Source organism: Thalia democratica, chromosome 1 (genome assembly GCF_965202585.1).
Source record: "Thalia democratica chromosome 1, ktThaDemo2.hap1.1, whole genome shotgun sequence".
Classification (NCBI taxonomy): domain Eukaryota; kingdom Metazoa; phylum Chordata; class Thaliacea; order Salpida; family Salpidae; genus Thalia; species Thalia democratica.
Genome location: NC_139165.1, coordinates 35,956,193 through 35,972,143, shown reverse-complemented (window position 1 = coordinate 35,972,143; position 15,951 = coordinate 35,956,193). Strand labels below are relative to the sequence as shown.

At 26.8% G+C, this 15,951-nt stretch overlaps 1 protein-coding gene across 1 annotated transcript; it reads right to left on the bottom strand.

Annotated features, from left to right (window-relative positions):
* Window positions 1–1,719: 1,719 nt before the first annotated feature.
* On the bottom strand, window positions 1,720–2,055 carry LOC145835553 (protein FAM200A-like). Its single transcript, XM_082943204.1, has one exon. The coding sequence runs from the start codon at window positions 2,053–2,055 to the stop codon at window positions 1,720–1,722; it is 336 nt and encodes a 111-aa protein (XP_082799330.1).
* Between the last annotated feature and the right edge of the window lie 13,896 nt (window positions 2,056–15,951).

Genomic DNA, 15,951 nt, shown 5'->3' with positions numbered 1-15,951 from the left:
AGATATAAAAAACTTTTGATGAAAAAAATAACGTTGACATAAACAAAAAACACAAAATATTTTTAACACTTCCGTAAGTTTTTAAGCAACTAAATAAATTGTAAGCCATGCTTGCTTGTTTTGAGAAAAAAAACCGTTGTTTAAATTGAAAAAATATTATTCAATAGTTTATCGGAAGTTTAATAACAATAAAATATAAAGTAGGTATTTCTTAGACAAACTTTTTTGAAAACATAGTTGTTATTAGATTAAATTCATTTTTTTGTAAGTGATAAGGTTACATAAATTTAAATTCAATCTATAAGTAACCTTAGCGCAGTTCTTCTGAACCTTTTTCTAGTGGCGGAACCCTTTTCCAAAGTTCAACTTTTCGCGGAACCCTTATTTAATTTTACATAAAATGTTTGACATAATATTTCCTGCAAAAAAACAAATTCAGTGAAAAACGATTTTTTTTGCAAAACTATATCATTGTTAGAAATCATACCAATTGTAATAGTATTAAGTCGAGTCAAACTCAAAGTGCGCCAGAGCCAATAGGTATTTTATGATTCTATAATAAATAAACTAAAACAAACATGATTACCGCAACGTCATAAGCTCTTTCCTTGCATATAAAAACTAAATGAGAGCTACAAACAATAACGAAATGAACATGAACCTAATCGAATTCACAGATTACTGTAATAAACGGGTAAGATGCCTAACGAAAAATAAATAAAAAACATTTAGTGCGAAACTTGAACTTGTCTCTTAGCAACAAGTATGTCAATGCGCGGCTGGATTTTGGATAGACTGAGACGGAGACAGGCAGATAAGGTTGGAGTCAGCATACAGTTCCTTTGCTTCGTTTTAATGTTTGTTACATGCGAAAATCCGGACTCGCAAAGATAAGTGGTGGTGAATGGTAAAAGAAATTTTACTGCACGCTTTGCTAAGACGGGGTACTCTGAAATTGCGCATAAACAAAAATCTAAAAGCTCCTTCCTTTTGAAACTCAATTTTAAATTGCTATCTTCAGATAGTTGCAGCAATTCGTTTTCTGTATCTGTAGGAAGATTCACTTCTTCTGAAGCAATATCACACATAAAATGATTCGAAATCCATAAATTTCCGATGTGAACATCTTCAGGAAAATAGTGTTGAAACTTTATAGACAAAAGATCAAGGTGGTTGTATATTTCGTCAGAGAAGTTGAATTCTATGCATTTTTCATGGGCCTCATCAAACCGGTGAAACACCGCAAAATTACCATTGCTAACCTTTTTCTTCCAAAAGTTAATTCTATTTCAAACGCCTCAATCTTGTCTGTCATGGCAAAAATGGAATTTTGCTTCCCTTGCATGCTTAAGTTCAAAGCGTTCAATTCTTCGAAAATATCGGTGAGATAAGCTAGCCTGACCAAAAATATATAATCTTTAAAGAATTTCACTAACTCTGAGCCTTCATCTTTAAGAAAGGTGAACACTTGCTTCTTTAATTCAACGAGACGAACAAGTGTCCACCCCTTCGACAGCCAGTGAACTTCATTGTGATAAAGAAGTCGCAGATGGTCAGCATCTAAACTTTCACATAGGTCTTTGAAACATCTGGCCTTTGTGTCACTTTTTTGAGAAAATTAACAGTTTTAATCGATGCTGAGAGAACTTTTTGTAAACAAAAAAAAAGATTTTTTGTTGCCAAATTTTCTCTATGTAAAAAACAATGTACACGTTTAGCTTAAAGTGCTGTATCCTTCATTTTCCTCACTACACCATTTTTGGACCCAGTCATAGACGCTGCACCGTCAGCACAAATGCCGACACATTTATTCCACTCTAAACCCTTGCTGATGAAATAATTTTCGACACATTTCATTACTTCAACAGAAGTTGTTTTTGTGGGTAATTCTCCACAAAATAGTATATCTTCGTTGAATCCTTCCTGCCCACAATATCTAACAAAAACGAGTAACAAGGCTTTTCCGCTTACGTCAGTGGACTCGTCTAGTTGCACAGCATAAAACAGACTAGATTTTAATTTCTTCAGTAGTTGATCCTCTGTATGACTAGCCATCTCCATTACCCTGGATTGGATGGTGTCATTAGGCAGAGGAATTGTTCTAAGTTTTTTAACAACTGTTTTTAATGCAACCTCCTCGCACAGATCAATAGTGAAATTAGAAATATTTTGTTTAGTTTTATTGTGTAAACATTTAGAATTTGTTTTAATTGCTCCTACATTGTTTGCTTTAGTGAAAATACCAGTATTTTCATGACTTCACTATTGAAATTTAAAAAAATTTGCAAAAATTTGCGCAACCAGGACACCTATTAATAATAAATACCCATTAAAAGTCCTACCGCTAGATACACACTAAGCAGATCAATGATTGCTATAATTATATATGTTTTCCATTTCATGTGTTCCATTTTTTTTTGAAGTTTTATGATTTATGTTTTTTTTTCTTTCAAATTTCTTTTTTGAATTTCGAAAGGCTTCGCGGAATCCCTGAGAGGCGTCGCGGAACCCTAGCGTATTTTTCAATTAAAATTATACACTTAAGATACACTTTCATAGTCTCTATGTTCATAAAAACTAAGTTTATTTTACATAATAGTCTAAATAAGTTAAGCCATGAACAGATATAATCAATTTTAACATATCATACTTCATCTCACATATTTTACATGACTACTAAAAATAGTTATGTATAGCAAAAGTGTATAGTATTGAATGAAAAAGTCTAAAATATAGCTTCGGTATTAGCTACTAGTTAAAAAATATTATTAAACTAATTTAATCAGTCGATGGTATGAAAGAGTTTAATGATTTTTCAGTGTCAACTTATGCTAAAACGACTAGAATAAACTATTTAAATTATAAAACGTTTTAATTTATTTTTCGGCGAACCTCATTTATAAAGAATCAACCTCACTTCTGTAGAAAAGCATTTTTACTGTTTACTTTTTGTAACTTACAAAACTATTTTGTTGAGGTTTTATTATCTTAAAAAGCTCAATTATTTCTGTTTAATTTTGTTCATTAATGAAAATTACATCAGCCTCTAACTCTACCTTTTGCAACGATAAGCGTTTGCAGGGAAAAAGCAAAAGTGTGTTACGTGATGAGTATGTTTTGCAACTGATGCTTATTCTTAACAAACAAGATTTGTTTTACAAATTGTTTTCTATAATATATAAAAATTTTTGAATCAAACTTATGGTGTATAATAAAAAATTAAAGATTCAAACTGTTTATTTAATAGTAAGAATAATCAGTTTGACTAAATATAATGCACTCTATAGCAATACACAACTGTTTTATTAGTTCAAGACATAAAACTATCAAAATATGAAAAATTGAAATGTTATTTATTGTCTGTTATATTCAATTACCTAATCTACTAAAATCTGAAAATAAAGTTTAAATAAAAAGATTAAGAAAATATTTTATCGAGAATTAATATACAAATTTCCAAACCAAATAACAGTACCAAAGAAAAACTTAAAAACAATAACAAAGTTTACTTAAAGTTATATAATCATGTACTTTTTTAAAAATAACTCAGATACAAAACTATGAAACGAGTCATTTAATTTCGTAAACGACTATTTCTTCACAGGCATTCAACTTCTTCGCTCAATTCTGAGTTGTATCTTTCAATTGTTGAAAGAATTCGAATCGAAACAAAATTTTCCACTTTCTCATCAACTTTCAGTTGAAACATATTATCAGAAATTCTGGAAACGTTTGTTGATATTTCGCCGTTTACTAGTATTTGAGGCAACTGTAAAAAATATTAGTTTTTTTAATATAATGTCGTAATTGTTTTTAATACTGCTTTTTTAATTAGAGAGTAGTTAAAACTCTTAAATATTTTGAAATAAAACTTTTTTTTCTAAAGAAAAAGAAACTTAAAACTACGAGAATAAAAAAAAACAATTTTATAACTTAATTTATTATTATTTTTTACATTTATGACTAACAAAATGATTGTAAGTGTCTTTGACGTCGACGTTGACCGGAAACTTAACTTTTATCTTGCACACGTCACCTTTCAATATTGCTGACGTCACGGTAGGAATTCCCGGCTTCAGTGATGAAGATTTGATTGTGACGTCATAGCCGGCGCGGATCATGTTGCTGTCGTAAGTTATATTTCCCGCCATTTTCGTGGGATTAGCAGGGATAAACGGGTGCTTCCAAAAAACCTGGTGGTAACTAATTTTCTTTAATAGTGCAATAAATGCCTTATTTTGCAAGCTTTATATATTAGCTGTACACTTAACTGTAAAATAAATAATACATCAGAGACTCGTATTTTGAAAGATCTAAGTTTTTTTGAAGTTATAAGTTTAAAATGCTTATGAGTTATTTTCTTCTTCATTAACTTCGAAAACTATATAATGTCTTAAAAATTTATTCAAACTAAAGTTTTATTTGTTTTAACTAAACTTAATTAGGAACCTGGACTTGGTAATCAGTATCCGGTAGAAAATCTTCTTTTGAAATAGTCACTCTGTTACTTTTTATTCCTTGCACCCTTGTATGTTCCCATGAATATTTTGTTTTTCTCATGAACAAAACGTCGTAATTGCGACTTTCAGGTAAATTTAGTTTGTCGTGAAATTTAAGTGAAAAATACGGAACAGGTTTTATTTTCGTTTTTTCATTCACTGCATTTTCAAAACTGAAAACTGAAAATTCAAATCATCATTTTAGCTTCTGTACTAACTCGTAAAACTTCACTTTAAACTGACTAATATTTTATTGGTGTTTTGAGTATTTGTTGAAACTTTATAAGAAAATAGTCCGTACTAAGAGAAAATTAAAAGCTAAATCACGAAGCAAACTAATTTTGGCTATATAAAAAAAAACACTAAATAGTAATCTATAATACTATTCAATAAACTACAACTAACTCGGTATTTCCACACAGCCACACCCTTCTTCACAGTCTTCTATAAAATAAAATAAATTTTTACATCATCATCATATTATAACATATCAGGACATAATTGTTTATTTTTCATAAATTTTAATTAATTTTGATGTTACTCAAAAATATATTTTAAATGAAAACAAAAGTTAATTAGCAAAAGCAAATAAAAATTATTAAAACTATCAAAAAACTTTTTACTTTTTTTGTTGTTCAAATTACTAAATCTTCCTTTCGCTTTATTGCAGACTTTCTTAACTCCGTCAGTTGAAAACTTAGATCTAAACGCAAAAATGCCCTTTCCGTCAAGCAAATATGCATTGCTTAAATCATACAACCCTGTAATTGCATCAGTTTTATCAAATTATATTAATAAGAAAAAAATTTATTTTTTAGTTAATTTATATTTTTTGTATTTCTTGAACTATCGATTAAAGTTTTTTATTTTATTTCGAAAAAAGTTTTAGGTAATTTCTTTAAATTATAAATGCAAATGTGGAAAACTTAATGATTAAAACTTACTATCACGATAAAGTTATTTACAATCAAGTTTTGTATTAAAATATTAAATTATTTTTTTAATATTAGAAACTAACCATCGACATTTGTAAAAGTATGACGCACACTTCCGCTTTCACAGGTATAATTATCGCCAAATTGAGTTATTTCAGGTCTTTTCTGAGTTTAAGATTGTTCACAGTCAACTTATATTTTAATATTGCTATAGTGCAACAAACTATTGGTTAAAGTTAATTAACTATACTTAGAATGAATTTTGATAAACAACTGAAAAATCAACGTACCACTTTTAAGATGCTGGTTTGGAAGCCTTTCTTTTTGTTGTACTTTTTAGTAATTTTGAAATGGGGGTAATTTTCAAGACTGATATTGTTAAGTTTCCAATCCACTTGTATTGGCAAGCTTGCCTGATATTTGCATATAAACGTCATTTTGTCCTTGCCCGCTCTTTTTGCAGATAAAAAGCTTCCTGCTATTTCTGTAAACATATTTGTTGATCTTATATATGTAATGCGTGCTGATTAGTATTAAATCAAGCTAATTAACATTGATTTAAAACGTATGTACAGAGTACATAAATTGAAACATTAATTTTAGTTTCAAGGAAAACCATTACAATGCAATATATTTATTTTTTGTTTTTTACTTTTCTTCTTATTAATCACTTGTTTTACTTTAATAGCAATAAAAACTTTAGCACAACTAAATTTTTGACTTACTGAAATCATGTTTTTCTTCTCTTTCGCCAATTGTGCAAGTAAACCAGTCATTGAAATACACCACTTCCACCCAAAGCTGTAAATGTTTAATTAACTTTAACTTCGATTACCTTTTAACTTTGACTACCTTAACACTTTAAAACTTATTTTTGAGGTTAAGTAGATTCTATTTTATTAAGTTCGTTGTCAAATTACAACTTTCAGAGTTTTGGAATGGATCTACATTTGATAATCTATACTTAAAATAAAAATACTTTTCAACTTGAAGGCGAAAATACAAATTTAACAAGCCAGAAGTTTATTATAATCCACCATAAAAGGATCGTCAGCAAACAATATATTATTTAAATAAAAGTCAACTTATAACATTTGAGTAACAAACTTCTGATTGGTTCAAACAATGATGCCATCAAAGTTATAAATGTCTCTCCATATTAGCATTGTTAGCTACACAACTTATTATTCAAAATGAAAGTCTACCATACCAACTAATCTACTTAATCTACAACGACAATATCATAGCAGTAGTTCAATAATCTACAATAACAGCATCAATGATGTCATCAACTTACAGCTTTCAAGGTACTAATGGTAATGTTCTTTCTCCTGTTGTATCTCGTTGTGACGTCATAACTACCGGGCTTGTTCTTGACCACCCATCCGTTGTGTTCCCACGTGACGTTCTGATTGGCAGAAAATTTGCACTCATACGTCAGAAACCCCGTTCTTTTGGCGCTCAGTAGCTTTGGAGCATTGTCTGTAATTTACATTTATATATTTAAACCTTATTTATTTTACAATCAATAAAAACTAGTATCTATCTTTCTTATATTGTAATAAAACTTCAAGTTTGTAGGTTAAATGAAATTGGTTATAGTCAAAACAACTAAATAAACAATTTAAAAACATATAAAATAAATAGTTCTCAGTTTATGGCGTTTTCGAAATAACAAGGATAATTTATTTTCATAACTTTTCTATTATTAGTAATAAGTTTACAGAATCTTAAATATAATTTTATTTTAATTTTCACATTAATATAACACATAGACTATGATCTACCATAACCTATCTGAAATACAAAATATTACCTTCACTTGCAAAAGTGAACATCAAGTTTGCTAAAATAATCAGAACATGTTTTGTAGAGATTATTTTCATATTTATTTGGTTCACAACTTAAGTACCAATAAGAAAATTTCTTTTCAAAAGCCTTATAAATAATCTACAATTAACATATATTGTAGTTGTAAAAATGTAACTAGACAGGACTTGAAAACACAGTAGCTTTCATTCTATAAGCTACTTACTAAAACCTTTAAAACATTTTTTTAACACAACAAACAGCATTAACAAGCTAAGTATAATTTTATGTTTAGACACTAGAATACAAAAAAAAGCGATGTTAAATATACAAATACAAATACATATAAATCGTTTCAAGTTGAAAGTAAAATAACAGCTAGTAAAAAACTGTTTATATATTAAAAGTTGTTTATGGCTATTTTGATGAGTCTTATAATATATTAAAACTTGTATATAAGCTTTTAAAACTTGCTTAAAACTAAATTAAGTGATTAAGATAAGCATTAAACGACTTAAAGTTTTTAACAAGAAACTTTGTTTTTAGCAATTTAATTTAAAGTTTTATTAACATACAAGCTTTATACAAATTATCTAAGAAAACTTAAAATAAATAAATCTTTCATAATAATAGTTATAAATTTATTTAAATAATAAACTTCTTAAAAGCAATTTAAGTATGCTTGAAACGGTATAACATTTTTATGAAGGTTAATATGGTATTAACAATAATTATAAAAGCTCACATGATATAAACTTCCTTAGGATAGTTAAGATCCTTGAAAAATACCACATAAAGAATCTTTCAAGTTACAAACAGATGACTTGTAATATTTTAGTAAAACTAAGTAATATTATTAATATTAATTCAAAAAATTAAGTAATATTTTAGAACTCTTATAGTTAGTCGTGATTAAAAGTTATAAAACATTTACAATACTTTAATTTTTAACTTCACAACTTCACAACCTTTACAACCTTCAAACTTTTAAACTTCACAACTTTTAACTAGGAAAAAAAGATTTAGTTTCCACTACTAAAAAATTATAAGGTTAAATGAACTATTTAGATATTACATAAACTTGAAGTACAACTTTAGATGATATTTTGTGTACATTAGCGGTTTTAATAGTTTTTTTTGTGATATAACAAAATAATGTAACCAATAACGCAATTAAAATCTAAGCCGGAGCATTCTACATCTTATATTGCAATACATATAGCCCAAAAAGTTCTGCTGAACACGCATTTATAAAAAGTAGCGAAAGGTGACAGAAGAAATAGTTTGAATGAATTAATTTGCAGCTGCCCTATTTTAAATAAAGTTCACTTCATCACTTGGAATTCCGTAACAAAAGTAATGTCAGATTTTTTGTCTACATGAATTTTCATACCTAATTGCAAAACCAATTACAGCTCAATAGATTGTAAAATGTGATTAATTTTTAGAGAAAGCGTAGTCTACAGTTACATTATAATTTTAACATCTTTGAAAAAACTAAGCTAGAATTTGTAATTTAATTTAGTAGAAAAAGTGTCTGAAAGTGTTTATTTACAAGTTTTATGAGTCTTACTTAGTAATGTATTTGATTAAGTTGTATTTGTTTTTATAAATAAACTCAACTTATACTAGTATTAAATCTTCAATATAATTTGTTAGCAGTTTTGTTATATACTATTATTCAAAAAAAGATTCAACTTTTAATTAGAGTTTTTCAAACAAATTTGTAAGTTAAAGTTGTTTCCATAATTTAATTACAGTTCAAAAGTTAGTATAGTAGCTAACAAAGTGTTTACTTTTAACATTTTCTTACTTAATTCAATAAATCAAATACATAGTTTATTAAAAAAATTATTTTATAATTTATTAAAAGTAGATATAAAGATTTGTACTAGTTTTTATTATTTTTTACGTTATTTTGATAATTTCATTTTATAAATTGAACTTAATAACTTTTAAAAATACAAAGTTAAACATCACATTGTAATTTAATAGCTAAAACATGTTTTTGACTGTTTAATTAGAAGTATTTATCTTATTTAGTTGAAAAGTTTGTTTAATTTATGTTTCCTGATTAAGTTTTAATAAACTAGTGTTTTATTTATACCAGTGTACTCCAGCCTCCAAGAAAACTAATTAACAAATTTAATTTAAAATTTTGTTCAATATGACTCCAAGCTTTTCATAGTCATTATCAATTTCTTGCTATTTTTAGTAATATAATTTGCAATTTTAAATTAAACCGTAATATCTTTATTTACTTTTGTTTTTATTTATAGATTTTAATTGATCCTGAACAGTCGTACAGAGTGAAACATTGTTTTGTAAAAAAATAGTTTAAATGATAAGTTTTTATTACATTCTTAAATTAATTTAGAAAGCTCTAATTGTTGCTTTTAAAATAAAACTACAGTATACAGCTCTTCAAAACGTAAACCACTACATTTAAGACAACAATAACAACATAATGCAAGACTGTAAAGTACAAATTTTCTTTCTAATCAGGTCTTAAGATTGAAAAATAGAAAAAATATTTTTGCTTCTTTAAAAGTCCTTGTAAAAGAAACCAACCTGACGTGTTTTTCAGTTACAAAAACGACTAATGCAGTAAATTTGAAACGGTCATTTTTTTTTAGTCGGTGGGCAAGATTTACCACGAAAGTCATTCACCGGTCGTAAATAACAAATTTGTCGGCTGTGTATTTTGGAAAAATTATATCTTGTAGAAACTGCGAAAGCTCTTAAAAAATTGTAATGAAATGATTTTTAGTGAACATTATTGTTTTCTAAAAGAAAAACAAGTAAAGAAACATTACAGTATGCTCGCTAATAAAGAGTTTTAGTTCACTTATTTTATACAAGTTTTTTCGAGTTAAAAATGTGTCAAGATCCCATAGTATAGTTTCAAAGTTCTTAAAATTAAAGTTTATAAATACGTGTTTTTTTACGCTTTCGAATTATTTTTTTTCCAAAATATGTTTATTATGTAATACGTTTTCTCTTTTATATACTCTTTTGAAGTAAAATAATTTAACTGCGGGTTAGCCAAAGAGCTTTTTTTTTTGGTATTTAGTCCACGAAAAATTACTTTCTTGAATCTGACCCGTCTTTTATAAATGGCCGCCAAACTAGCGGGGTTACATTGTGTTAAATGCGAAAAACTAACAAGTACAAAAGCAAACTCTAACTTTATATTTTTTAAAGGGATCATAGAAATGCTCCGCCCCACAAACACCCTTGTTAGAAACCATACGCCATCAGTTTACTCGTTTTTAATACTTAAATTAAAAGTTAGTGAAATTTATAAATTTATTCATGAACTTCTTTAAAATATACAAATTTTATATAACTAAATATTTGCAAATTTATATCAGCTGCTGATTGTTTCTTAAAGTCATGTTTTTAATTGAAGTTTAAAATATTTACTTTTCTTGAGACCACACGTTATTCGAGTATAGTTTAAATTATTTCCATTTCTGTAAATACTTTAATTTAATAACATAAAATTGAACATGTTTTAGTAAAATTTCACTCTCCTCTTTTAAAAGTAGTGCACCATTTTTGTTTATTTACATATACTATCAATTTTATTTGAAACTTTTGTTAAATTTAGGGCTTCCTTATTCAAACAGTCTTTAATTAATACTTAATTTAATTCAACTTAATTTTATCTAATTAGCTTTATTTAAAATAATGATAAATTAAGTTCTAAACATTACGGTTGAACTTTATTGTTATAAACAATAAAACTCATACTAAGATAGGGATTAATTCTATAATTAGTTAGATTTTTAAAAATTCCGAAAACTTCTAGTTGAGTAATCAGATGCCATAAATGATAATTTATAAACTTTCAACTTGGTATTGAAAACTAACTAATTGACAATAACACAGAACATTAAAAATTTATTTTTTCAAACAACATTTTTAGATAAAATTATTAAAATGTAACTCATTTATTGAAAAGTTATTAATAAGTATATATTATATAAGTTTATAGTTTTTGTCTATATTTAAAAATCAGTTAAGCTCGTTGTGTACAATAACTGTATATTGTTTAGAAATAAATTTTTCTCTACTTTTATACTACATACTACTTTAGTACTATATATAATTGAGTAAGTAAAAACGGTGTTTTAACATTGCTTGTTCTCTACTTTTTTTTGTATAAAACTATTATTCCTTTTAACACTTTACTTTTTTTAAACTTCTCAAATACTATAAAAATATAATTAATATTAATATCGTTTTTTTTTAAGCACAATTTACAAATAAAAGAACGTAGCTTGTTAAGATGATAGTTTTTTCTTAAGAAAAATGAATCAAGTTTTGTTTAAATTATAAACTAAACTCTATTTTGTTTTGGTATATATATAGCAAATAATTTATTGTTTAAGTATACCCTTTAAATATCTGCTTTTGTACAGTATTTTATAAAAAACAAACGCTTTTTACAGCTTATTTTTAAAACTATGGACAATCCTCGTTTAATAAACCTAAGCAACCTGACCGAAATGTACAATGTGCTGCAGTTTGTAAATTTCTATTTGAACTTTGCCTACAGCTGCGTTAAGAAAAGTTTCGTCTAAAAACAACTGCATACTACCCAAGTTGAAAACATCAAAAAAACGAGAAATGTGCTTGAAAACTTGGCAGTTCTGCGATGTCAACTTGCTGCCTCAGATGTGCTCTCTAGCAGATGGATGTGAACCGGGAAACATACCGGAAATTCTCAAAATAGTGACCAGAAAAAAGAACGAAGACTGAATCTTGGTGCACGCAGAGCTGTGGTCGGGTTCGACAGAAGGAATTGCAAGTGGGAGTGGTTCCACTAAAGGTGCGTGGGTCTCGAGCGAGCGCCATCTAGTGACAAGTGGTAACGTGATGTTTAAATTAAATTTATATTCAAGTAAGCAAAATCGTAAATATTAAATTTTTTTCATAGTTTGTACAATTATATAATTATAATCTAAAGTTTATAGCATGTTATTGAGCATTAAGTAATTAATCAGATTTCTAGTTTGAGTTTAGTGCATCATCTTGAACTATTTATCTTAAATGTAGTTGTAAATTTTTAAATATTTACATACTTTCAATGAATATTTCTACCGTATTTCGGTCAAGGTATCCTTTATTAGCATTTAATTAGCATTTAATAGTGTTGTATTGTCTTTAAAATAGTTACGACTTCATGACAAATTCGTTATCAAAATTAATTTAGTATTATTTATCAAATGTGATTTAGCCTAGAGCCAAAATTCAAAATCTTAAAATTTAGTTATTAAAAGAGTTGTACTTTTACACCATGAACTAAACCTAACGTTATACTAGTTTTTTTAAAGTAATAATAAGAATGTTGTATCTTTAGTATACTTCCTTCATAGTACACCTGTACTTTTCTATTTATTAATAACTTTCTAACTGCAATTAAAGCTTAAGAATAAAGTTTACACTAAACTTTTCCACAAAAAATTGTTGTATAAACTACTGGGTTGCATATGTTCAACACTTTTACTATAATTTACTCATATTTAACTTTTGTGCTTAAAGTATATAGTAATTGAAAATATTCGTTAAGTTGCAGAAATTTTCTAAATAATTTTGTAATTACAGTAGCAACTCGTGGTATTTTGTTACGGAGGGGCGGCAAATTTACAAGTATTTAAAAAACCACTTTATATAACATTTTAAACACTAAATTATTAATATGAAATACTAGAATATAACAAATCTTAAAAAAAAATTCACTGCAATAACATTGTATTTTGTTGCTATTTTAACAATTTTTTAAAACTTGATACTTACAAATTCGTTTAAAATGTACTAGTCAAGCAGTGATATCAATGTACATTGTAGTACAAATTATACTTATATATACAATTTCAATATCTTAACTTTTAGAACTGTTGTACTAGCTTTACTTATAATAAAAATACTTTATTTATTAGAGCTTTATCTTTAGATTTTCTCTTGCACAAGTTAATATTTTATTATAGCATTGCAAATTTCACAAATGCTTGCAAAAAAGGACAAAATGTTTACTGAGTTATAAAATAAAACAACTTAAACAAAAAGGATGCTAAATACTTTCTGTTTTAATATAAAAGTTATGAAAACTTTAAAGTGCTATTTAAGGTAATCATTGAATTTTGAATTGTTCATTATGTATTTTAAATGCTATTTAAGTATAAGTATTTTTGCTAATTGAATGATTTAAACATCCTATTTTTCATAGCTAAAAAAATAAGATGTTAAAAAGTAAGTCTTAAGCAAACTAAAATATTTAAAAATAAAAACACTTTTAAGTAAATATTTAATAAAAAACAAATTTTTAAGAGCTTATTTTAAAATTGAAATACTACAATTAAATAAAAAATCATAGTGAAAATTTATTTATAAAGCCATACTTTTCTTAAGATTTTTGAAGTTTGTACGCATTTACTAACCCTTTTCAATCTATTAACACTTTAAATTTGATTCAAAGCTAAAAAGTAGTTTTAAAGTAAATCATTTTTAAGTTTTAAAACAGGAAATATAAGATTAGTTGACCATTTTACAGCATAGTTTAGTACAAATCAAAAAGTCATTTTTTTCTTCATTAAAATCGTTGCACCAAAACAACAGAGTTTTCAAAAACAATATTTTTCATCTTTTGAGCAGCCATCTCGGCAGCTAGATCATTTTCGTAACGTATACATCTAATATAATAAGTAATGAAAATAATAAATATTTTTATGCAAATATTTAATCAAAAACAAATTTTTAAAAGCTTAGTTCAAATTAAAAACTGCAATTAAAAGAAAATTGTATTGTATTTTTTTTTTGATTACAGCCATATTTGTCTTAAGATTTTTAAAGTAATAAAGCTTGTACGCATTTGCATTTACTAATATTTTTATATTTGTTAACACTTTAAACTTAATGTTTAGACTTAATGTTTAAACTTAATGTAAAGCTAAAAAGTAGTTTTAAAGTTGACAAACTTTAAATTTTCAAGCAATAAATATAAGATTATTTGATCGTTTACAGCATAGTTTAGTACAAATCCGAAAGTATAAATTGTTTTCCTTGATCAAAATCGTTGCACCAAAACAACGGAGTTTTCAAAAACAATATTTTTCATCTTTTGAGCAGCCATCTCGGCAGCTAGATCATTTTCATAACGTATACATCCAATATAATAAGTAATGAAAATAATAAATATTTTTATGCAAATATTTAATCAAAAACAAATTTTTACAAGCTTAGTTCAAATTAAAAACTGCAATTAAAAGAAAAATAGTATTGTATTTTTTTTTTGATTACAGCCATATTTGTCTTAAGATTTTTGAAGTAATAAAGCTTGTACGCATTTGCATTTACTAATATTTTTATATTTGTTAACACTTTAAACTTAATGTTTAGACTTAATGTTTAAACTTAATGTAAAGCTAAAAATAGTTTTAAAGTTGACAAACTTTAAATTTTCAAGCAATAAATATAAGATTATTTGATCGTTTACAGCATAGTTTAGTACAAATCCGAAAGTATAAATTGTTTTCCTTGATCAAAATCGTTGCACCAAAATAACAGAGTTTTCAAACACCAAGTTTTTCATCGTGTGAGCAGCCATCTCGGCAGCTAGGTCATTTTCATATCGTATACATCCAATTATCGCCTTGTAAAAACATTCGTTCTTTTTGAACTGGTAGTCAACTATTACTCCGAACCTTTCAAACTTTTGCACCAATCGAGGCACTGATTCAAGCGTCACTCCCCGCAAATCTACCAAAACGTTCACCTTCGGCGCTTCTGATTGGCCAGAACGTTTGCTCTTTGTGAGTTTGTTCTTTTTTTTTCGCGAGATTTCCTTCAATATGGTGACAATATCAGCTTTCGGCATTGTTTTCCTGATACTCAGTGATAATGAGTAGTATTGCTCTTCGATGGTTCGATGAACTTGATGGCTTGAACTAACTACTTTATGGCGTTTTTTATTGGTGTTTTGGCAGATAGCTTGGTCTTTTTGAACAACATTTTCAGTCTGACTTGTTATTCGTAACTTAGTATTTTTTCGTTGTTCGTTGATTTTCAAAGAAGAACGGTAAATTACTTGTTTTGCATGTTTTTTCTTGTTTGCCGTTGACTTACCGAGTAACTTTGTTTTTTTGACCTTTTTCGAACAACTGTTCATGTTTATTCTATCTAAAATACAAATCTGAGTAAAGTTGACCAGTTACTTAATATATTTAAAAACATTACCATATATTTCAACTGGCTCTACTTATTGTTTATGACACTATATAAGAAACTTTAAAATATTTTTTAAGTTATAATAATAAAACACAATTAAGACTAAAGGACAAAAAAAATCTGACTAATTTTTTGTTTAAAGTTTTATTTTTCAAGATCTGAATCGTCTTTAAACAATAACATTTATATTAAGTTTATAACAAAATACTATGACGATTTCGAACAATACAATAATTTTGTACGTTTGTGGAAATTTCAACATACGGTAATAGTTATGTTATAAAACTGAACGAAAAGTATGTATATCATTATAGCAATATGTTTCAACGAAACATTTCTATTTGTATTAGTAAAGTAGTTTGCCTAGCTAAGAAACTACAAAATCTAAACGAAATACTGATTTAACTGACTACAAATATTTTATAGTTGTTTATAAAAGTGTACTGAACTTATTTGACTAAATTAAATAAGTAAAG

What these genes read in the sequence shown, in the direction of transcription:
- LOC145835553 (XM_082943204.1), bottom strand. Translation starts at nt 2,055, where the DNA reads ATGGCTAGTCATACAGAGGATCAACTACTGAAGAAATTAAAATCTAGT.